General features: G+C 42.9%; 2 protein-coding genes across 2 annotated transcripts in view; both read left to right on the top strand.

Moving 5' to 3' along the window:
• ANXA10 (annexin A10) overlaps positions 1 to 23,574 on the top strand; it is a 129,829-nt gene that overhangs the window by 36,222 nt on the left and 70,033 nt on the right. The window contains exon 4 of the mRNA XM_075847191.1: positions 18,490 to 18,584. Coding sequence (XP_075703306.1) covers positions 18,490 to 18,584 — 95 coding nt within the window. The remainder of the gene's footprint in view (positions 1 to 18,489; positions 18,585 to 23,574) is intronic.
• Positions 13,461 to 18,275, top strand: LOC142761482 (uncharacterized). Its single transcript, XM_075864647.1, has 4 exons — positions 13,461 to 13,956; positions 14,207 to 14,360; positions 14,484 to 14,680; positions 18,091 to 18,275. Exons 1-4 carry the CDS (start codon positions 13,773 to 13,775, stop codon positions 18,273 to 18,275), a joined length of 720 nt encoding a protein of 239 aa, XP_075720762.1. The 5' UTR covers positions 13,461 to 13,772.

The raw sequence follows: 23,574 nt of genomic DNA, 5'->3' as shown, positions 1-23,574 counted from the left end.
ATGTGTGTACATCGGGGCGTTTTTACTTCTTTTACTAGCTGGGCGTTCTGACGAGAAGTATCATCCACTTCTCTTCAGAACGCCCAGCTTCTGGCAGTGCAGACACACAGCGTGTTCTCGAGAGATCACGCTGTGACGTTACTCACTTCCTGCCCCAGGTCCTGCATCGTGTCGGCCACATCGGCACCAGAGGCTACAGTTGATTCTGCAGCAGCATCAGCGTTTGCAGGTAAGTAGCTACATCGACTTACCTGCTAACGCCGATGCTACTGCAGAATCAACTGTAGCCTCTGGTGCCGATGTGTCCTCGCTCGTCCGACACGATGCAGGACCTGTGAGTGACGTCACAGCGTGATCTCTCGAGAACACGCTGTGTCTGTGCACTGCCAGAAGCTGGGCGTTCTGAAGAGAAGTGGATGATACTTCTCTTCAGAACGCCCAGCTAGTAAAAGAAGTAAACATGCCCAGATGTACGCACATAATACACGCCCAGTTGGACTTTTACTTTAAACACGCCCAGTTGGACTTTTGAAAGCCTCATTTGCATAAATACAAAAATGGTCATAACTTGGCCAAAAATGCTCGTTTTTTAAAAATAAAAACATTACTGTAATCTACATTGCAGCGCCGATCTGCTGCAATAGCAGATAGGGGTTGCAAAATCTGGTGACAGAGCCTCTTTAAATAAGTGAAAACTCAAGACATATTGCACATTTTTTCTTTATTTTTGCTATGTATTTTAAAGGGGTATTCCCAACTGACTTTAGCATATCCATAGGATATGTCCTTAAATGTCTGATGTATGTTGGTCATAACTCTGGGACCCACACAAATGTTGAGATCCCCGACCCCCATTCCATTTCACTACCTCATGCTTGCTCGGCTGTTTCCTTATCTCCCATAGAAGTGAATGTAGAGAGCCACGCACATATGCAGCCACATCTCCAATCATTCTCTGCCTTGATGTGGCGGCCCTTGTCTGCCTCACTCAGGGCGAGGGACACCCATTCTGACATAGATCTGGTACCCACCTCTGGGACTTTTATAGCATATCTTGTGGAGTTGAGTCTGAGTTGGGAATACCCCGTTAAGTAAATTAAGCATGGCAAAAATCTGCTGACCGGTACATTTTAAAGCAGATAAGCCTACCCTGACCTACGCTATACCTGATCCTGCATACTATCTTCTCTTTCTCTACTACGCATATCCATGTCAGCCATTGCCAATGGAGACTACTCTGGGTGTAACGACCTGGCGATACTGGCGGCCAAGTCCACATCTACGTATGGAGGTCTAAGGGTGAAAACCTAGTCAACCTTTAGACTCTGCTTCCAAGATTAGTCCTACCTTAAATCCCTTGGTGACACCGTGGGACCACACCATTCTCTGTAGGCCCCCGTGACAGTCTCACTATACACAGGTCCTGTGACACCCAGTAGTCAAAATGAAAAAAAAAAAACATAAACCCTTTGCTTTTAGGATACATGTTGTGACAATTCACATGCCAAAAGCATAAAACATTCAGGGCTTGGCTCAAATTTTTTTTATTTTGGCAGTAAAGGCTGAAGAAATTCGGTACTGTAATGCTAAAACAGGTACACTTTGAGGGTTTGAACAGGGCACGTGCCTTAAGAAGCTTTTCTCACTACAACTATTGCATAATATATACCATAATAAATGAAGGACCTGTTGAAATGTGCTTTTTGCTTTGTCAGGGGTCCCGGTATATTTGACAGAAAGAATGGTATAGTCTTCTGCACTACTGTTGCAGTCAAAAATACTGGGACCCCTGACATACCGCATTGTAAGTCAAAGACGTCCGTGAGGACTTCTTGGGTTCTGTTAGAAAACAGATCTGTCATATCTGTCATGGTTCCATTATTAGCGGAAGCCATGGCGCCAGTGTAAACTGTGCCTAACGACCAACAAATCTATCAAGAAGATATTTTATTACAGGAAAGATGAAACAATCAATAATATAAATGTGTTTTTAAAGTCTACATTTAAGCCCCCATATTCTCTTCATCAGCACAAGATGCCTATCATTAATGAGTTTGAAGGGGGTCTTGCTCTAATTGTTTTTGTTTTTGTTATTTAACGCACTTTTTGATAACTGATCATTTTAAGCACTTTAACAACTGTTCTACACAACACTCCATCTACAAGGAATTTAATAGAGTTTAATTACTAGGCACTGTATGCTAAAGGCAAAAATGTTGCTCGTCTGAGATACATACAATTTATAGTTTAAATGATGCATCTACATTGAATTTTAATCGGGTATATACGAATGCTAGGCAGAGTTATAGGCAATTATAAATTTAGACATCTCATTAGCAATTTATTCTCTGCACAGATCAAAAGTTCTGAGCTATAAATTAACCAGCTATTCTTTTATGCAAAGATAAACGTGTACGTACAGTGCATAATCTGTGTATATATCTAAATTTACTGCAACACATTCTGATGTCTGCACTACATAAAATATCCTGCCGCATGGCGCACTGTATCATCATTGCAAATGGCACAAGAGGAGACATTTTGAGGAGACATTTTGTTACTGACCTTATTGATTTTGAGAATGACTTTGTTCCCTACTATGTTTTACTATATCAATGAGATCAAGGGAAAACATTATAGGTTGTGCTATGAGATTCAAGTTTATGCACCTTTATGCTTTAATTATGCACTTAAAGGGGTTTTCCCACAAGGGACATTTATAACATTTATGACATATCCGCAAGATATGTCATAAATGTCAGAAAGATGCGGGTCCCACCTATCTCTAGAACGGAGCCCCCTAAACCTCGTTCTACTTCTTTGTGTTCCAGCTGATTTCCAACCATGAAGGAGAAAACAGCGTAGCTCGCTGTGCTACGCTATTTCTGTAAGCCCTATAGAACTGAATGGTAGTTAAAGAAACAGCGTAGGCTATGCTGCTTCCATAACTGCCATTCACTACTATGGGAGTTACGGAAACAGCGTAGCTCAGCGAGTTACGCTGTTTCCATAACTCCCGCCCATGTAATCAGGAAGTGGCCAACAGTCAGTGTGATCACAAAAAGCTAGAACGGGGTTTAGGGGGCTCTGAGCTAAAGATAGGTGCGGGTCCCAGAGGTGGGACCCGCATCTATCTGACATTTATGATATAACCTGTGGATATGTCATAAATGTCCCTCATGGGAAAACCCCTTTAATCTTACACAGGTAAGGAGATGTAAATTTCATTTTACTCAGTAATTTTCCTATAGTGTTAACCACGCGTTTATATGCTTTAGAGCGACCTGACTTTTCAGAATAAGCGGTCATATGTGTGTACATGAGGAATAACACTATTTCTGACCATTATGTGACTTGTATTCTGCATTTTGTATTAGCTTTCCCTTCTGCAGGCTCTATCTATAATTCTCGGTTTTCACTGAGCTCGTGGCTGGAGCCTAACAGCTATCATCTTGGTCCACTATCTCTCTGTAGTACACCCATAGAGGCAGAAGCCGTATATAGGAGATCCTACAGCTGTAAGGAGAGTAACTGAGAATCCTGCACTGGGATGACATATAGCTCTTCCCAGCAGCCTGTCTCCTCTCTGTCTCTCTGCTCCTGCTCCCTTCTACTGCTTCCCCTTTACTCTCTATGGCCTTCTGTGGACTGCAGTGTCTGTGTCTCTGCTACTGCTCCCTCTCCCCTCTCTTTAGAGATTTCTATGAGCAGCAGCATCTGTGTCTCTCTCACTCTGCTCCCTCCTCCCCTCCCCATAGACTTCTATGAGCAGTGTGTCTGTGTCTTTCACTCTCTGCTCCCTCCTTTTGCTCTCCCCTACCCTCTACATAGACTTCTATGGACAAGGTGCCTGTGTCTTTCTCTCTCTGCTCCCTCCTTTTTGTCACAGTCTGTGGGTATGTGGACCCACTAGCCGCACCGCCATAGCGGGGAGGCAGCTGGCCAAACCACAGAGTACCCCAGCAATACAAAGTCCCGCACAAGGGTACCTGTATAGTCCAGACAGTGGCCGAGGCTTTGGCACGGATGGAGGTGGGAGCAGGAGGTTACGCCAGATGTGGCAGAGGACAACAGGTGCAGCATGTTGCGCCAGACATGGCAGATCACACTGGACGTGGAAGATGACACAGGACGTGGCAGATGACACAGGATGTGGCAAACGACAGCAGGTCCAGTAGACACGACTCCAACACTAGTAGGCACAGGAACAAGAACACAGCACGGGATACAGGAACAGGTAACAGGGCATGGGTAACAACTGGAATGGGAAACCACTAGGGACCATTTGCAAGACAGACTTGGGATACACTAACAATGCTCAGGCAAGGATCAGAAGGGCAGGCTTCTTATAGTCCATGAAATCTTTGGTTTGTGATATTTTTTTTGCCCAGGAGACACACCTATTGCGCAGAGATGCACATCGTATCAAATCTCATTCCTTCTCACACATTTACCATTCGCATTATACGACTAAATCTAGAGGCGTTCTGATAGCTGTCAAAAATACAGTTGCTTTTCAGCCACTTCATGTATGTATAGATCCTAATGGATGCTATATTCTATTAGATCAACAATGTAAAATATACTCTAGTGACTTTATATGCCCCAGACACCAAATTAGCTTCATGCATAAAATGCTCAGACTTATTGATAAACACTGTGAGGGGAAACTTAATATGTAGGGACTTCAATACAGTTATGGACTCCTTATTGGATACTACCACCAGTACTAGACAAACACACGCCTCACTGCATACCTTCTTCTGGTCTAAGGAACTATACGATATTTGGCGCATACTAAATAGTACTGAAAAATACTTTTCTTTTTATTAACAAACCCACAATAGTTATTCCCGCATTTACATGTTTATTACGGATAGAGATTTACTGTTCTTAACACATGCTGCGACCATAGAATACATAAAGTGGTCAGATTATGCTGTGATAACCCTGACGCTAGAGGAACATAAAAAGGAGTAGCAGCTCTAGAGATATGTCTAGTGTTGTTACTTTCCCAGCCTAAATATGAACTGGAAATAGAAAGGAACCTCCGTGAATATTTTCAAACCAATGACTCTCCAGAAGTACACATTAATATAATTTGGAGTGCACATAAGGAGTTCATTAGGGGGTCTCTGATACGTATTGGTCATATAGTAAAGAAACATACGGATGAGATTCACAAACCAGAACTGTTATTCCATCACAACAACATGCAGAACAATTATCTTGCCTCCGCCAAGACCTACATAACTGTATGTTGATGGAATATGAAAAGAACTACGGAAAACAAAAGCAAGTTATTACTCCTAAAATAATAAAGCGGGGAAACTACTTGCTAGCCGTCTCAAAAACCATCACCAAAAATCAAGAATCTCTTATCTCTTTTAGACCCCCACACGAGGGGACAGGCATTGCATTCCAGGGATATTGCTAACCAATTTCTGAAATTTTATTCTTCCTTGTATAACTTAAAAGATTACCTGTTTGAGCCACATCCGACCACTCGGAAATCCAAAATTTCCTAGACAACATTCCACTTTCTAAACTAACGACCAGCCAGTTATCATTGCTTAATGCCCCAATATATTTTAAGGAAATTATTGATGTCCTTAACAAAATTCTGCATGGGAAATCTCCTGGACCTCATGGTCTGTCCAATATTTATTATAAATCCTTGCAGGATATTTTAACGCCTTTCATGATTTTTCCAGACAGCATCGCTGTTGGGTTCCCTCCCAAAATAAAATCCAGCGGCACTGATTGTAACAATTCCCAAACTGGGGAAAACTGCTGATACACCCCAAAACTTCAGACCTATCTCTCTGTTAAACACAGATATTAAAATACACGCACAATTGCTGGCTACTAGATTAGCCCTATTGCTCCCATCCTTGATTCAGGAGGACCAAGTGGATTTCGTAATGGGTAGACAGGCATCTGACAATACAAGGAAAGTTGTGGGATTGCTTTATCATATTGAAAGACAAAGGATTCCTTCAACGATGTTGGCTCTAGATGCCGAGAAGGCCTTCAACCCCATTCACTAGTCCTACCCCTTCTCGGCTCTTGAAACAATGGGTTTTACCGGTGAAATACTCTCGGCCATAGAAGCGTTATATTCTAACCCATCAGCAAGGTTCTACACCAGTGGCGTATTGTCCGATGATTTCTAGATTTCTAACGGTACCCGACAGGGATGCCCTCTATAACCCCTCATATTTATCTTATCAATGGAACCACTGGCTTAGCTTTTGAGAACACATAAAGACATATAGGATATAAAGATTGGTTCTAGAACTCATACTATTTAATTATACGCAGACGACATTATCCTTTCATTGTCAAACCCGGAGAAATCTTTAGATTGCTTTGGAATCCATTAGCAACTTTGGTCGTGTCTCCTTACACAAGCTCAATACACAATCACAGCTTTTTCCACTTTTTCTTTCTCCATCTGCACTTCATTTCCTCAAAACTAAATACCCGTTTGAATGGCAAAATTAAAACATTTGTTACCTGGGCCTTTCTTTGACCCCATCGCATAAGGTCTTATACATGGCAAATTATGTACCACGTATATGGGATATACAGGCTGACACCTCTAGACTACACAAATTTGAAATCTCATGGATGGGTAGAATAGCATCATTTAAAATGCCGTTGCTTCCAAAGATTCTTTATTTGTTTTGAACTCTACCAATTACACTATCAAGAACATTTCTCCAACAACTTCAGAAAATAGTTCTACAGTTCGTTTGGGCGAAGAAAAAACCAAAGATTGCGTCTCGTCTTATTATCAAAGACAGGAAATTGGGAGGTTTAGATATTCCCGATATACATGGCTATTATGTAGCTACCGTAGCTGCACACATCTCTTCCTGGAGGAGATCTGATATGAATAAACACTGGGTTCATATTGAAGCCTCTTATATATCTCCTATAAGTATGAAAGATCTTCTATTTTTATAGTTTTAGAAACTTACCTTATCCAAATATCGCCACTTAATACAGCTGCTTGTAGGTGCTGGACATACATGCATTCAGAAACGCTTGATCGCCTACCTTTAGTAAAATCTTATATCCCCCTTGATTTCCTGGAACTATCTATTCCTGACCTAAATTTAAGCCCATGGAGAAACAAAGCTATCATGGACTTTTCCCTACTGTTTGAAAATAACCATATAGTGAGTTTCGAAAACCTAATGGCAAAATATTTCCTGCCTAGTAATGGAGGTTTTAGTTATATGTAAATTAAGCATTTTATTAGACATCACAGGAATTTAAACTCACTATGTAATCTCAAATTGATAGGATGGTACAACAGAGGCTCCAAAGGACATAAGTATATTTATAACACAATTGATTCTCACGTGTGTTTTACTAAAACATATCCTATTAAACAATGGGAAAGGGATCTTGGGAAGTCATTTGATGATGTTCAATGGATCACTGCATTTTGATGGCTTCATTTCTCTCTACACTGTGTCTCACATATTGAAGCTGCTGTAAAAACTGTTTTACGTTTGTATTATACTCCAGACCGTCTGCAACAGATGTTTCCTAATACGTCTTCACTCTGTTGGAGAAGTTGTGGTTGTAGAGGGACACTACTCCATGTGTTGCGGGACTGCCCTCTAATCCAAAACTATTGGAGAGAGATGCTTGCTCTTCTCGAAGATCTGCTCCACTTTAAAGCTCCCTCCTCACCCCAATTTGTCCTACTCTTTCTAGAAGTAGACACTGTCCCGACATTACATAGAAAGCTGGTTTGCAAGACCCTTGTGATGGCTAAGCTTACCCTGAGGAGATATTGGAAAAGCTCTAACATTCCACCAATAGGAGAGTTGATATCTATGATTGATACGTCATATATCTCTGGAAAAACAATTGCTTATGGTAATTTTACATACTCAACCTATGTTAGACATTGGGCTGCCTGGTCGAGTACTGTAGTTGTTACTGCTCTAAAAGATGAGGGACAACTACTATTGTTAGATCTGGTTACTCCTATGCGTCTGCCTGGATGTCACTGAACTCCAGATATACTTATATTTGTAGGAATATGGTGATTCATGATACGATGCCGGCTGTGTATGGCTTTAAATTGTGTTTTTGTGTTTGTTTATTTGTACTCATGTTCATCCTTTTTCTTTACTTAAAGATATATGCATTGTTTTCGCATGTTTATACATATTTGTGAATTCAACTCAATAAAAATCATTGAAACGAAAAAATAAACGGATATGGCTATGTTCAGATCTGTGTTGGAAGCCCTGTTACGAGCCTTGCAGATTTCAGTAAAAATCCTGGAAAAAATAGCGCTGCATGCAGCACTATTTTGTCTTGGAAAATAATGAACACCATGACATAAACACATCGGAATTTAATGAAGTCAATAGGATCCGTCGCTGCCATCATTTTCATTGTTTTGCTCCTATGACGATGCAGAAGACCCAAAATGACAGACGCAGATATGACCAGCTGCCTCCTGCACCAGAAGTTATGCCGTTATTGGTGCCGGAAGCAGATGGCTCCAACCACGGAACAGCTGATTGGTGCGTGTCCAGGTGTCAGAGCCCCACCGATCTTATACTGATGACCCGACCTATCCTGTCCTATCATCAGTAGGAAAAAACGCCCCATGCCCAAACAAACCCCTTTAAGGATGGACATATCTGTATATAAACAACCACAGTAAGGACACAGATGCACATCAGATTATAAATGTACATGGGATAATAGTGGCTCAGAGGTTAGAAGTGGGGCCCTTGGTTTGGACACAACTGGGGCAACATATGCTTGGAAATTCTATGTTCTTAGTGTGTTTCTATAGGTTCCTGTGCGTTCATAGGAAGCGGTCAGATACTAGCATTTAAATGAAATTATACGTTTGTCCAGTATTATAAAAGCAAACATCGCAAATGGAAATAGCATAAAACCTAAACCTATGGAAATATAAATACATCTTTATTAGAATAGCACAATCATAAAATCCTAATAAAATCATGTTGGATCTTCCACCCTTAATAAGGTGATATCTTATCAGTAATTTAACATTGCCATAATAAATACTCTCAGACATAGAAAAGACTCTGCATGCAGGAAAAAGTAACCCTATTATTTAATGCGTAACAGAACCCATAATATTATGGCAATATAAAACCCCGCCGATATTGTGTTAGAGAACACATGATGACTAGAAAAGACAAATACTTATCAACCACAAAAGAGCGCCGCACCACAATGTACATTTCGTCCACACTTTGTCCACATCTTGTCCTTGTTTGACCTTTCATTGACATCCGTAGTGTCCCGATAGAGAGAAAGGAACCACAGGAGTTCCAAATTGAGGACGACTCTAATCATGCTACACAAAAGAACAGAAGGAAATGGAATCCTGGGTATCAGTGAGGTAGAAGTTTGCCTATGACACTGTAGTTATAGGAACATATTTTACTTTAAGTTTACTCCTGGCCTGCAGGAGTCCAGTGTCTTGTGGTAGTCTCCATCTCCACAGTGTCTCTGCTCTGAACTTTTATCTTATGTTACAAATACTTGCATTTACCCACTTTTCAGTAGTTTGAAGCGGTGAAGATTTGAATGAGCTCTCGGTACTTATATATCTCAGTTAGCCTTGAGAGAACAACCATGCCAGTATACACAGTATCGAGCATTACTGAGCACTAGTTGTATCAGTTCAAGTCCCTTTCTGCAACCTTCATATAAGCACAAGCAGTGTTTAGAAGAAAGTGTTTCTGTTGAATAGTTGTAGTAGGTCAATTGTTATCAGATGCTTACGTGTAAATCTTGATGAAGAATAAAACTCACACAAACTGAAAAAAATGGACAGAAAGTGAGTGAATGGTTACTATGGAGCCTATTCTCTAAGCATATGCAAGGCTGTACATCTTTTCAATTCCCTTTGTGATCGGTAATTTTATATGGATGGAACACTCGAATTGGCAGATTCAGACAAATTAATCTTTCACTCTTTTATTTCATTAGCCATGCAATCAGGGCTCACTCAATGCCAAAGCCGATTTGACAATTGCACAATTTAGATACAAATTGTAACATTTTCACTTATAGTAAGGACACTTTGACATAGCAGCATTTTGGTCAGTATAATCGCATCAGTATTTATAAGCCAAAATCAGGAGTGGAACCCAAACAGAAAAAAAGTATCATGGAAATTAAATTAAATTATGATTAGATTAAATTAAATTAGATTTCTTACTTGTTTTAGGCAAATGCTCAATCATCTGCTGATCGCATATTGCTGCCAAAAAAAATGGTTGCTTGTCGGCAGCGTACACAGGGGATGTGTTGCAGACAAGATACAAATGTATGGGGATGCACAATCGTATTAGCCATTGTTCATTCCAATACATTGAAATTTTTCCTCCGTGTAAATAGTGCTAAAGAGCACCGAGCGATCTGCTATGTCGTCGATCGGCAGTCGTTAACCAGCCATGTAAAAGCCCCTTTAGTGTCCTGTTAAGCTGTTTTTCATGAAATTTTACCTAGCAAAAGGCTGGAGTTTCAGTGATTGCTTTGACCAATCACATTTGCTATTGCACAGAAAAATAACATTTTGGAGACAGGTATCTTTATGAATGATAATAGTATGCAGGAAATGCATTTGCTCACAAACAAACAAACAAACAAACAAACAAACAAACAAACAAACAAACAGTCTTGTAGAAATCCTGCATAGAACACAGGGATGTATTTCCTTATCTCTTCCATTTCGGCTGTTGAATGACTTAAGGGTAGGGCTTATGAAGGGGCGGGGCTTAGCATTTTAGAGTTGATTCGAAACTTTTTCATACTTATTACAGAACAATATAACTTTCTCCACTTATCAGACTCTTCCCTCTTCCTGCTGCACTAATCACTCGCTCTCAATTCACTGGAAAAATCTATATTCAGTGAGGCAGAGTTGAAGACGAGTTATCAGCCTCACTGAGAGATTAGGGTACAGATGCAGCCCATCCATGTCTATGGTGAAGGGAGGGGGAGGAGGAGGAAGCAGCTGCAGAGAGAGACAGGGATAGAAAGAGAGACACACAGAGACATTGTTGTTACTTCTGGAAAGTGTTTTACTGTCCCACCCAAGAGTTGGATTCACAGCTACACTGCTACTTACTGTTGTATAATGTCCCCCATATTGCTGCTGCTGCGTGTGTTTGTGTGTTAGATAGACAGAGGAGCATGATCTCCTTTTCTCTTTGTGTGCTGTGTATGGGAGACATCATAGCAGCTGGTCTCTTTTCCCTCTGGAGCTGAGTTCAGGGAAAACGGACAATTTGAAAAGGAGGGGAAAACTGCAGAGGGGAAAACTGGAGATAATGGCAGGATACAAGTCATATAATGGTTAAAGATTAGTTTTATTGGTCATCAAATAACATACATTTTTTTTTTGTATTTCCGGTATCCAATCGACATTATATTTAAACTGACAAAATAACGTTTTGACCCATCCCAGGCCTTTGTCAAATCGTATCTGGAGTAAATATTGCAGGACTTGGAGACAAGTGCAGCCACTGAAACTTCATTGCAAAACAATGAGTGCGTGGATTTCTTTTACTAGTCACTTGGATTAAATAATCCTTCCAACTCGCACCCATTCTACATAGACATGCTATTCCTATTTTACTCAAACAAGTCATAAAATGGTCAGGTATAGTGTTATTCCTCAAGTACATGCACATCTGCTTTTTCTGAAAAGTCACCTGAAACTACAGTTACACGTTCTATAGCCAGTTTCTCACAACTAGACGCAGGATTGTGAGCAAGAGGAGGGGGAATAGCTGATCTCCTGGAACACATATATAAGATTTCTTTATATATTTGTCAGTTTTAATCCCAATTTGAGACAAAATAGGTTAAAAAAAAAGTATATTAAAGGTTCCTTATCAATAAGCTAATTGCAGACTGTTCCCCCTGCGATTAACTGTAATCTGTTGGGGAATCCGGAGGTGTTTTCAATTTCCTTGCAGTGCCACCACAGTAGAAACTAGATATGTGGATCCTGAACAGTGAACCCCTCTTTATGATCTCAGAATGCCCTAATGGGGTATATGAAAAAGTGTCTTCTAAACTAGACAAACCTTTAAAGGGGTTGTCCGGCCATGGGACCATTTTTCATATTGATGACCTATCCACAGGGCACCAGATTTTATGCATGGTATGCAGTGTTCGGTGCCGGAAGTAGAAGACTCCGACCACTGCATAGCAGCCGTGCTGCAGAACTGCAACTCTGCTCCTATTTACTGGAAATGACTGCAGCTCGGCCGCTATACTGTGACTGGAGCCATCTGCTTCCGGCATAGACATCCGGTGCCCAGAGGAAGCTGGAGCAGCTGATCGGTGCGGGTTGCCGGTGTCAGACCCCCACCCGTATACTGATAACCTATCCTGTGGATAGATCATCAGTCTGAAAACTGTCCCATGGCCTGACAATCCTTTTAAGGAAGGAATTGCTGGGATTTTATTTGATCTTTTTTATGTATTTTCTGTTTAGTTTTAAAATTAGAGTTGTCTTTGTAATGTAGGGAAATAGAGGTCCTCTAGTGTTAAATAAATCCCCCTCTATTCACTCAGAATCCCCTAAGGGTATGTGCACACGATAACGTAAATTACGGCTGAAATTACAGAGCTGTTTTCAGGAGAAAACAGCTCCTGAATTTCAAACGTAATTGCTCGTACTCGCGTTTTGCGAGGTGTCCATTACGTATGTAATTTGGAGCTGTTCTTCATTGAAGTCAATGAAAAACGGCTCAAATTACGTCCCAAGAAGTGTCCTGCACTTCTTTGACGAGGCTGTTATTTTATGTGCCGTCTTTTGACAGCGACGCGTAAAATTACAGGTCGTCGGCACAGTACGTCGGCAAACCCATTGAAATGAATGGGCAGATGTTTGCCGACGTATTGGAGCCATGTTTTCAGGCGTAATTCGAGGCGTAAAACGCCTCGTTTACGCCTGAAAATAGGTCGTGTGAGCCCAGCCTTAGTGTTCCTTTAGGTAAAAAAGGGCCATGAGTTTCAAGCACTTTTAATAATGTTTTTGCACAGGTTTTGTGGTGTTTTTATTCAATGTCAATTTTTACATGCATTTTTTTGTTGTATAGTAAAACATGCATTTTTAGGTCATATAGTAAAACGTATAAAAAAAATGCTGAAAAAAACCTACCATACCTGCATTTTGAAAAAAAAAAAACCCTGACCATAAAACGCTACAAAAATACCACAAACCAAAACGTATGTAGGCTTTCTCAAATTTAGTTACAGACCTTAAAGTAACATCTGACCATAGCGGTTTAGGGCAAAATCAAATAGCAAAAACACCACTAAACACTCAAGAAAGCACTGTTTGGGGGGATTCAGACGAGCGCGATTTGCGCGCGTGCAGGCCGCGTATTTTCTGCGCATCACGCACAGCACTATAGAAGTCAATGAGGCAGTTCAAACAGTGCGTGATTCTTGCGCAGCGTTTGTTCGCTGCGTACTATACGCGACAGGTTCAAAAACTCTGCGTATTTCACGCATCACGCACCCATTGAAGTCAATGGGTGCGTGAAAATCACGCATGTCATACGCTGGCAGCAGCTGCGAACGCGCGTTTTTCACGCAGGACACGTTGTCTCAATGCAAATGAGTTTGAACTAACTAGTTGAAACCAGCAGAAAAGCAGGAAGTTGGTTAGACAGCAGGTTTTGCAAAAGAGGCCACACCGTTTGCAAAAGCACCACAAGCACTTTGCAGGCATGCCTCGGCAGATGGATGTTGGGAAGCTCATTCGGTTAGTTCAGGAGCGGCCGGAGGTCTGGAACACCCATGCGGAGTCGTACCATGACCGCACATTGAAGGAGGCAGCATGGGAGCAGATAGCAGAGGCGCTATTTGAGCAGGAGTGGGCCGACAGCCGCACCCGTGACCGGCTACAAATTGGTGAGTGGATATCTGTGTGTCGCCATTGATGTGTATAATGACATCCATATTGGATATTGCGTCCCTGCTGAATAATTGCCTGTCATTGCCAACGTTTCGGTTCAGTGCCATCTTTATATATAGTATCATCAACTTAGGCTTGTTCTTGTGTAGACGTGTGTTTAATAACACCAGTTTATACATGCACTGTCTGTGTGCGCACTCACATCTGCTGAGTTTAATCAATGATGTGTTCTTATTCATCATACAGTGGACGATGTAAAGAGACGGTGGCGCAGCTCGAGGGACCAGTTCCGTCGAGAACATGGATCCGGCGCCCGTAGCGGAGATGGTGGTCCCCAAAAACGGCGCTACATGTACTACGACCAGCTGTTGTTCCTGCGGGAAATAATGGACATGCGACCGTAAGTACTCGTTGTTGTCCCTTTGTGGCCACGTCACCCTCCAAACATGTTACATACCCCAAAACGCCTTGGTGTTTGCACATGACATTTGTTTCCTCAACTGACGTGTCCCCTATATTATAGAACTAGCGACACTCTGGATGCTTCAGAAGAGGAGGCACGGCCCCAGTGTAGCCAGGCGTCCGAAGCCGCTGCTCCCCTGGTCGCCCTCACCCCGGAGGCCACTAGAGAGGATCCTGGCCCAGTCGCCTCAGCGCCTGAAGCAGGACAACCGGACCAAGTGGCACCTAGACAAGCAGCACCCCGCCGCAGACGTCCTGGTAACCCACCCGCAGCTGCACAGGTGGACGCCCGTGTTCTGGAGTACCTGCGCCGTGCAGCCGATGAGGACCAGCACGATTTTTTTTGCCGGAGCATGGCACCTTTGATGCGGCGGGTACCAGAGGATAGGTTGGTGCGGCTGCAAATAAATATGCTGTCTTTAATCGACTGTGCGACACCCCCGCTAAGTCCAGGCCGGTGCTTTACTTCTCTGGAGCACTGGCGTAGTGTATATATGCCCTCAGCGCGTGCCCATGTGCCAAGGCCCTCCCAACCTGCCCCCGTCTTCTCGCAGATGGCGCAATACCCTCCTGCCCCAAGATACCTCTCCCCTGCCCCAATGCCTGGGCCAGTCCATCACTTTCCTCAATACTCCATACCTGGGCCAAGTTTACAGGCTCACATGCAGCCTCAGGGTTACCACCCGCAGTATCAACCCCAATATGCTGTGCAGGAACAGGCTCCTCAGGGCCGGGGACAGCAGAGTGGTGCGGAACGGTCGGGTTACAGCTCGCCGACCCATGCCTATCAGAATCTTTAGGGGCTCTTTTTTTCTACCGACACATGTTAGAAATCGATGACATGCTAGGAATTTGTTGTATATGCATCATGTTGGTGCACTTTTTTGTTCGGGTATGTTTTCCCGCCTCTGTATTTATTTGGCTGATATGGCGAGTATGTGCCACAAACATGACTACTACTAAAGTTCGATATTTTGAAGTTCTGTGTGGACAATCCTTTTGTTACCTTGCACACCTTTTCTACTGCCTCTACCGCTAGGAGGTGCTGTTGCCTTAGAGGTTGTGACGGTATTAGATTTCTCCACCACATCTTTGAGGTCTTCGTTGTTCGGAAGGGGTTTGGAATACCAGGAACTCAGCTGTAATTAGTATAGTTAGTGTTTGGCCAGAACTAACTTTACTCCCCCCGAAACGCTCACATACATATAGGCCAGGAAATACATAGTTTCCACAAGAGGATGTGATGTCCATGCATTCCTGCCGTCTAAAAAGGGTATTCCAAGCGCCTACCGAGCTTTAAGCTCGCAACCCACGTCAAGGGGCCTCAAGTTTTGCGAGTCCCTAACCCTCCCCCACACCCCCCCCCCACCAAAAAAGGCCTTGAGGGATAAACAGACGTTCTCTCAAATAAGATTAACTTCACCACAACTCAAATGGCAGCGTTCTGGCAGGTCACTTCTCAAGCCTGCCTGGCAAAATACTCGGCAAATTGGTGGCGCACTCGCTGCCCACATGTCGGTGGCCGGCCAGGCCGAGCAGCCTGGCTCAGGCTGGTGGTGGGTGCAGATGTTCCCATATATTCCACATCATGAGCGGCATCATTGATGCGGGTAAAGTTGTGCAGCACAACACAGGCTTTGATCACGCATGTGACATTTGACGGCGACAATTGCATTGATGTCATCAGGACCCTCCACTTGCTGGTCATGATGCCAAAGGCACATTCCACGACTTTCCGTGCTCTGCATAGTCGCTGATTGAAAATGCGCCTACGGTTATCCATGCCCCTCCGCGCAAATGGCCGCATTACGTGTTTGCTGAGGGCAAAACCTTCATCTGCAACCATAACATAAGGAAGGGGTGGCCCGCTGGTGCCAGGGAGGATGCTAGGCTCGGGGACATCAAGTTGGTTGGACATTAGACGCTGTGCCATTCTAGATGAGCGAAAAATGCGTGCATCCGCCGAGCTGCCATAGGACCCGATGTCCACGATGGTAAAGCAGAAATTACAGTCCGACAACGCAAGCAAAACTATTGAAAAATACTGCTTGTAATTGAAGTAGCGAGAGCCAGAGTGGGGCGGTTTCTGCACACGGATGTGCTTCCCATCGAGTGCACCAATACAGTTAGGAAATTGGGTGTGTCGTTCAAACTGCTGCGCTATGCGAAGCCAGTGTTGGGCCGTAGGCTGAGGGATCACGCTGCTCTTCAATCTCTGCCACAGGACCACACAGGTTGCTGGGACAATGCCGCAAATAGTGGAGACTCCAATTAGGAATTCAAAATGAAGGGCATGGTAGCTAATGCCGGTCGCCAAAAAACTACAGAAATTCATACAAGCAAAGCACAAAGAAAACATGTTAGTTTAGGACATTAAGGACATTAAAAAAGGTGTAACCTGGCTCACAAAACTGCACATACCGTAACGTCAGAAGGAGACGCTCCTCGGGGGAAATACAGCGTCGCATGTTTGTGTTCTGATAGGTTATTCCAGGGCGAACCAGCTCCAGCAGCATATCAAAGGCATGCACAGACAGGCGGCAAAAGGCCCGAAATTTCTCAGGGTGACGACGGAGGTCAGCAAAGAGGATATGAAAATGCCCTTTAGAGGTGCGTTGGGCCACTATTGGGTGAACCCACATCCTACCTGATCTCCGCCGGTGTGGCCGTAGAGGGCTACCTCGTTGCCCAAACCTACGGGATATCATCCATGCTAATAGCACACGGGCCAGAGAGCTAGGTGGCATCAATGCAGTCTGGCAGACAAACTTCACTAAAATACAGGTAGAAACAGTGGGTTGCATCCAAAGCACACAAATGAATTAACACAGGTGCACAGATGAAGCAGGGTTATTGCATTAATGGCCCTTTTGAAGCCTGGCGTAAACAGAACAGCTGAGTGCGTTTTTTCCACGCGCGGGAAAAACGCATGTCTTACGCGCGTATTACACGCATACATCGTTCAAAAACGCATTGGCCACGCTGCTGACACGCTCGCAAAACGCTGCGTTGTTTGCGCGCGCAAAAACGCAACGTTCGTGTGAATCTCCCCTTTGTGTGTGAATCCAGCCTTAGCGTACGGACACACACAGCGATAACACTGTGGACTTTCCGCAATGGATGCAGTGTTTTAAAGTCCCCACAAATCTCATCCCCACACTGTGGAAAAATGCCACCGAAAAAACATACATAAATTGACCTGTGGTGTGGTTTCTTCAACCGCAGAATGCCAATTAATGCTGCAGAATCGCAGCTCTTCTGTTGTGGGTTTTCCCATTGGATTCAATGGGGTGCTTAAACACGCAACAAAGTAGTGTGTGTTGCGATATTTGCGTCGGAATCACAGTGATTCCGTCGCAAAAATCGCAAGTAAAAATAAAAAATAAAGTTATACTTACCCTGAGTTACCTGCTTCTTCTCCAGCCAATCACAGGCTGCAGTGGTCACATGGCCTGCAACGTCATCCAGGGCGGCTGGAGCGGACGTCAGAGGAGGGAGGGGGTAAGTATGTGCGATCTTTTACGCAGTGGAACTCACGCCCGAAAAAACGCACCACACTGTGGTGCAGGATTTCAGACGTTATTCCCTGCGATGTTCAGGGCGGATACGCTGCCCAGCTTGGCGCAGTGTATCTGCCCTGAATACGCCATGTGTGTTCCTACCCTTAGAATGTGATCACGTGGAATGGAATGGTGCCGTTTTACAGCCTGCGATTGCAGTACAGGTTTTAGAAGACTGCAATTGTGGTAAAATCAGTGTAAATACACCAAAGAGTATGTTTGTAGAGTATGATGTAGTAGATGTCATTTACCTATTTGGGACTGCTAATTTGAACATCGTGATAGTTCTCTGAGTATTTGCAGACCCAAGTAATAACACACATTATAATTTCTCAAAATGTTGTGCCAAATGACTCTGGCTCTGTTAAAAAAAAAATAATTCAAAAACAGCAAAGAATTAGACAAAAAATGCCACCTGTGAACATAGCCTTGCGCCTGTAACTGAAAATGTGTCTACGTAAAAAAAGAAGTTAACAACTCATGTTATGCCATTTCCCTCCTCTACAGGTTGTGACAAGGACGTCCTGATTGATATTCTTACCCAACGCAGCAGTGCACAAAGAATTATGATTGCAGAGGCCTATGGGAGTTTGTATGGCAGGGTATAAAATATCTAAATATCTGGTATTTGTATAGAATTATGTATTCCTTTAAAATCGGTCATTGTAAATTATGTTACTTTTTACACATAATAATAGTATCTGCAGCTACAGTATCTGCATAAAAAGGACAGATGCTTTAGGCTATGTATCAAGAGAAAACAGCCTAAAAAATCCAGGTGTTTTTGAAGCATTTTTTATTTTTGCCAGCATTTTTTAAACGCATTTTGAGGCGTATTTTCAGAGTATTTTTTGAAGTGTCAAAGAGAAATGGGAAAAATCAGCTTGCAAAATTCTTTTTTTTACTAAGCGTATTTGTTCAGGGCGTACATTTTTATATTCAGCAGCGTAAAAATACGCCTTTATATCAACTTCACAGCATATTTCCCATTTAAATCTATAGAAAGCTGTTTGCAGGTGTATTTCAAGTGTATTTCAGAGCGTAATTCAAGCGTTTTACACTTCGGAATATGTTTGAAAAAATATGTTGTGTGAACATGCATGCTTTTGTTTAAAGCCAAAACGAGAACTGGATCCAGGAGAGGAGACACTTTAAGGGTATGTTCACACGACAGCGTCCGTAATGGCTGAAATTACGGGGATGTTTCCACCTGAAAACATCCCCGTAATTTCAGCCGTAACGGCATGTGCAGGCGCTTGAACACCGCGTCCATTACGGACGTAATTGGCGCTGCTATTCATTGGAGTCAATGAATAACGGCTCCAATTACGGCCAAAGAAGTGACAGGTCACTTCTTTGACGCGGGCGTCTATTTACGCGCCGTCATTTGACAGCGGCGCGTAAATATACGCCTCGTGTGAACAGACAAACGTCTGCCCATTGCTTTCAATGGGCAGATGTTTGTCAACGCTATTGAGGCGCCATTTTCGGATGTAATTTGGGGCAAAAACGCCCGAATTACGTCCGTAATTAGTGCGTGTGAACATACCCTAAGGCCTTCCTTTATATATTTCTTATGTTATGGTTCCGTTCCTGGTTTTAGTTAAAAGAAATACATGCAAAATCTGCACTGTGTGAACAAGGCCTTATAGTTCTAATACTCATAGTTGCCAACATTTAAAAAAAAAAATTCTAGGGACACTTTGGTTTTGACTGGGCGTGGTTTATCGGGTCGTGGCTTGCCATGAGGTTTGCTAGAATATAAATTTTTTACTGTATATTTCCTCACTCTTAGGCTAGATTCACACAAGTGTATGAAACCCAGATTAGAGTCTATGGACCATTCACACTGTCCGTTGAAACAATGGCAGTATGAACGGCCCCATTGAATTACATAGGTCCGTATGACGGCCGTTGTTTTAACGGCCATCACACGGACGTAATCAACATTCGTGTGAATAAGGCCTAAGAACCTTACAGTGAGGATAGTATAGAGGGAGGGGATTGCCCAAAACAGTGATTTCAGGCACTATTTGCTGTTAAAGTTACAGTTTTATTAAGCCTGGATAACCCCTATAATCCATTCCAGACCTCAAAATTTTTGCATACCCCATAATTCATATCCCAGAGAAGACCCCATAATTTCAACCCCAATATACAGACCCCAACCCAAACCAGACACCAATATTAGGACCTCAGACCATACCCTAGATTAGACCCCAATATCCAGAGCCAGACTGTCACGTGTGGCTACCCTCAGAGTCGAAGAGGAGTTGGGCCTGCAGATGAGGAGCACAGTAGTAAGGAGAGGTGATAAATTAACATTTTCTGTTACCTATTAGGGTATGTGCACACGTAGTGTTTTCAGACGTTTTTTGGGCCATAAACGTCCCAAAAAACTGCTGAAAAATTAGAAGCAGAACGCTTCCAAACATATGCCCATTGATTTCAATGGGAAAAACGGTGTTCTGTTCAGACGGGGCGTTTTTTACGCGGCCGTTTTGAAAACGGCCGCGTAAAAAAACGCCATGAAAAAGAAGTGCATGTCACTTCTTCAGCCGTTTTTGGAGACGTTTTACATAGACTCTATAGAAAAAAGCTCCAAAAATGGACGTTAAAAACGCTGCGAAAAACGCGACTTTGAATAAAAAACTTCTGAAAATCAGGAGCTGTTTTCCTTTGAAAACAGCTCTGTATTTTCAGCCGTTTTTGGTTAAGCATGTGAACATACCCTTGGATTAATCCAATAGGTAACGCCCAATTTAAAAAATAAAAAGCTGCAGCCCCTGCATTTGTGGGACAGTGTCCAGGACAAATATTTGCTGGGATTGCCTTTAAAAAATGGGGACAGTCCAGGCAAATAAAGTGGACAGCAAAGGATCCAGTGGGGCATTGCGCAGAGATGAAAAGGAGCCAGGAGTGGTGTTTATTTCTATCTGTTATCTATCGGATTAATCCAATAGATAACAGCCAGTTACATAATGGCCCTTCGCCCCTCCTTAATACACCCCTGGTGAGACAGTTGTATGCATGGTCCCATGGAAATGCATTAAAATTTCCTTAAAGAGGCTCTGTCACCAGATTATAAATGCCCTATCTCCTACATAATGTGATTGGCGCTGGAATGTAGATAACAGCAGTGGTTTTTATTTTGAAAAACGATAATTTTTTAGGAAGTTATGAGCAATTTTAGATTTCTGCTAATGAGTTTCTTAAAGACCAACTGGGCGTGTTTTTACTTTTGACCAAGTGGGTGTTGTAAAGAAGTGTATGAGGCTGACCAATCAGTGACCAAACAGTGTCATACTGTTAGGGATCTGCCAGGTACTACGTCTAGGTATACTCCTGGGATTAATCAATCCACACCTGAGGCCAGACCTTTTCGACTGACACCATCTCCCACCAACCAGGGTGGCAGGCTCAGGAGTGGGAGAGCCTATCGCGGCCTGGTCAGTCGGAGTTAGCTCCGCCCCCTGTCCTTTATTACCTGCCGTGTTCTCTTCCTCAGTGCTTGTAATTCTTCTGGATTCCTGGCCTCACTGCTGCTTGCTCCAGCCTGCTTCTGCCGTGCTTCTGCCTTGCTGCAGTTCTGCTTAACCTGCTTTGCTTTGCCCCTGGCTTGCTTCCTTCTCCGTGCTCACTTTGGTATACTCCACTTCATCCTGGTCCTGACTCTCATTCACCGCTCCGTTTCCTCGCGGCGTTCCGTGGCTACTGCCCCTTCCCTTGCGTGTTCCCTGTTTGTTCTCCCGTGCACTTAGACAGCGTAGGGACCGCCGCCCAGTTGTACCCCGTCGCCTAGGGCGGGTCGTTGCAAGTAGGCAGGGACAGGGCGGTGGGTAGATTAGGGCTCACTTTCCCTTCACCTCCTTCCTGCCATTACACATACACTTCTCATTGTTCCAGCCCAGCTTCTTTCACTGCACAATCACACTGTGCTGTGGTTCATGCTGGGCTGAAACAATGAGAAGTGTATGAGGCTGATTGGCACTTATAATCTGGTGACAGAGCCTCTTTAACCCCTTCCCTCTTTGGCCACTTTTGACCTTCCTGACAGCCTCATTTTTTAAATCTGACATGTTTTACTTTATGTGGTAATAACGTCGGAATGCTTTTACCTATCCAAGCGATTCTGAGATTGTTTTCTCGTGACACATTGGACTTTATGTTACTGGCAAAATTTGCTCGATACATTCAGTATTTAATTGTGAAAAACACCCAAAATTTTAGAAAAAATTGCAAAAATTTGCGGTTTTCTAAATTTTAATGCAGCTGCTTGTAAGACAGGCAGTTATACCACACAAAATAGTTGCTAATTAACATCCCCCATATGTTTACTTTAGATTGGCATCGTTTTTGAAACATCCTTTTATTTTTCTAGGACGTTACAAGACTTAGAACTTTAGCTGCAATTTCTCACATTTTCAAGAAAATTTCAAAAGGCTATTTTTTCAGGGGCCAGTTCAGATGTGAAGTGGCTTTGAGAGCGTTATATATTAGAAACCCCCAATAAGTCACCCCATTTTAAAAACGGCACCCCTCAAAGTATTCAAAACAGCATTTAGAAAGTTTCTTCACCTTTTAGACATTTCACAGGAATTAAAGCAGAGTAGAGGTGAAATTTACAAATTTCATTTTTTTTTGCAGAAATGTATTTTTTAGTTACAATAGATTTTTATTGAACAGGTTTTGTTTTACATTTTTTGTTTGAGAAAGTAACAAAAATATAGAATCGCAGAGTCCCATAAATTGAAATACAATAATAGTTAGGCCAACATGGCCCTTATCCAAACTCACAGTACATGAAATCTGTGATGTCAAAAATCCTGCAAAGTATAACGCATGTAAATGCAATCGGATCAAAAATAGGTAACCATTATAGACATCACATTTCTTATAGAGGTGCACTAAGTGTCCTCAGTAGAAAAGAAAAACACACAATAACAAAGAGGTGGGAGGGAGGGAGGAAAGGTATAGGGTAAAGGGGGGTCATAACCATCTCTATGTATTCATGGAAGTGCACGGTTCCTCCACGGAGGCCATATTCTGTCAAATTAGAGTGCCAGACAATACATGTGAAAGGTGGTCATTGACCATTATCCACGAGATCTTAAAGATCGGTATCTCCATAGATAGTGTAGATGAGCGCCAAGCCCTCGCAATGGTAATTTTAGCTGCCAAAAATACATATTGGATGAATTTACGCGTGTATTCTCGAACTGCTAGAACTAACGGACCACATAGCAGTGCCGTAGTAACATTATTTGGCGGCTCAGCCTGAATAACGGATCGAATAAGCTGGTATACCTGACGCCAAAAATTGACGACTATTGGACATTCCCATAGAATATGCAAAAGTGTGCCTTCAGAACCACACTGCCTAAAGCAATGGGAATCAACAGAAAGATAGAATCGAGGTATACGAGTCGGAACCATATACCATCTCATCAAGACCTTATAACCCGCCTCAACCAAGGATGTGTTAATTGATCATTTCGATGTCAGACACGCCATCTCTCTCCACTGCTCCAGGTCAATTTCAGAACCTAAATCACTCTCTCAATGGATCATGTAAGGAAGTTTACCCACAGG

Source organism: Rhinoderma darwinii, chromosome 1, assembly GCF_050947455.1.
Source record: "Rhinoderma darwinii isolate aRhiDar2 chromosome 1, aRhiDar2.hap1, whole genome shotgun sequence".
NCBI classification, from domain to species: domain Eukaryota; kingdom Metazoa; phylum Chordata; class Amphibia; order Anura; family Rhinodermatidae; genus Rhinoderma; species Rhinoderma darwinii.
Note: the sequence above shows the minus strand (reverse complement) of the source record. Positions and strands in the feature narration are given on the sequence as shown.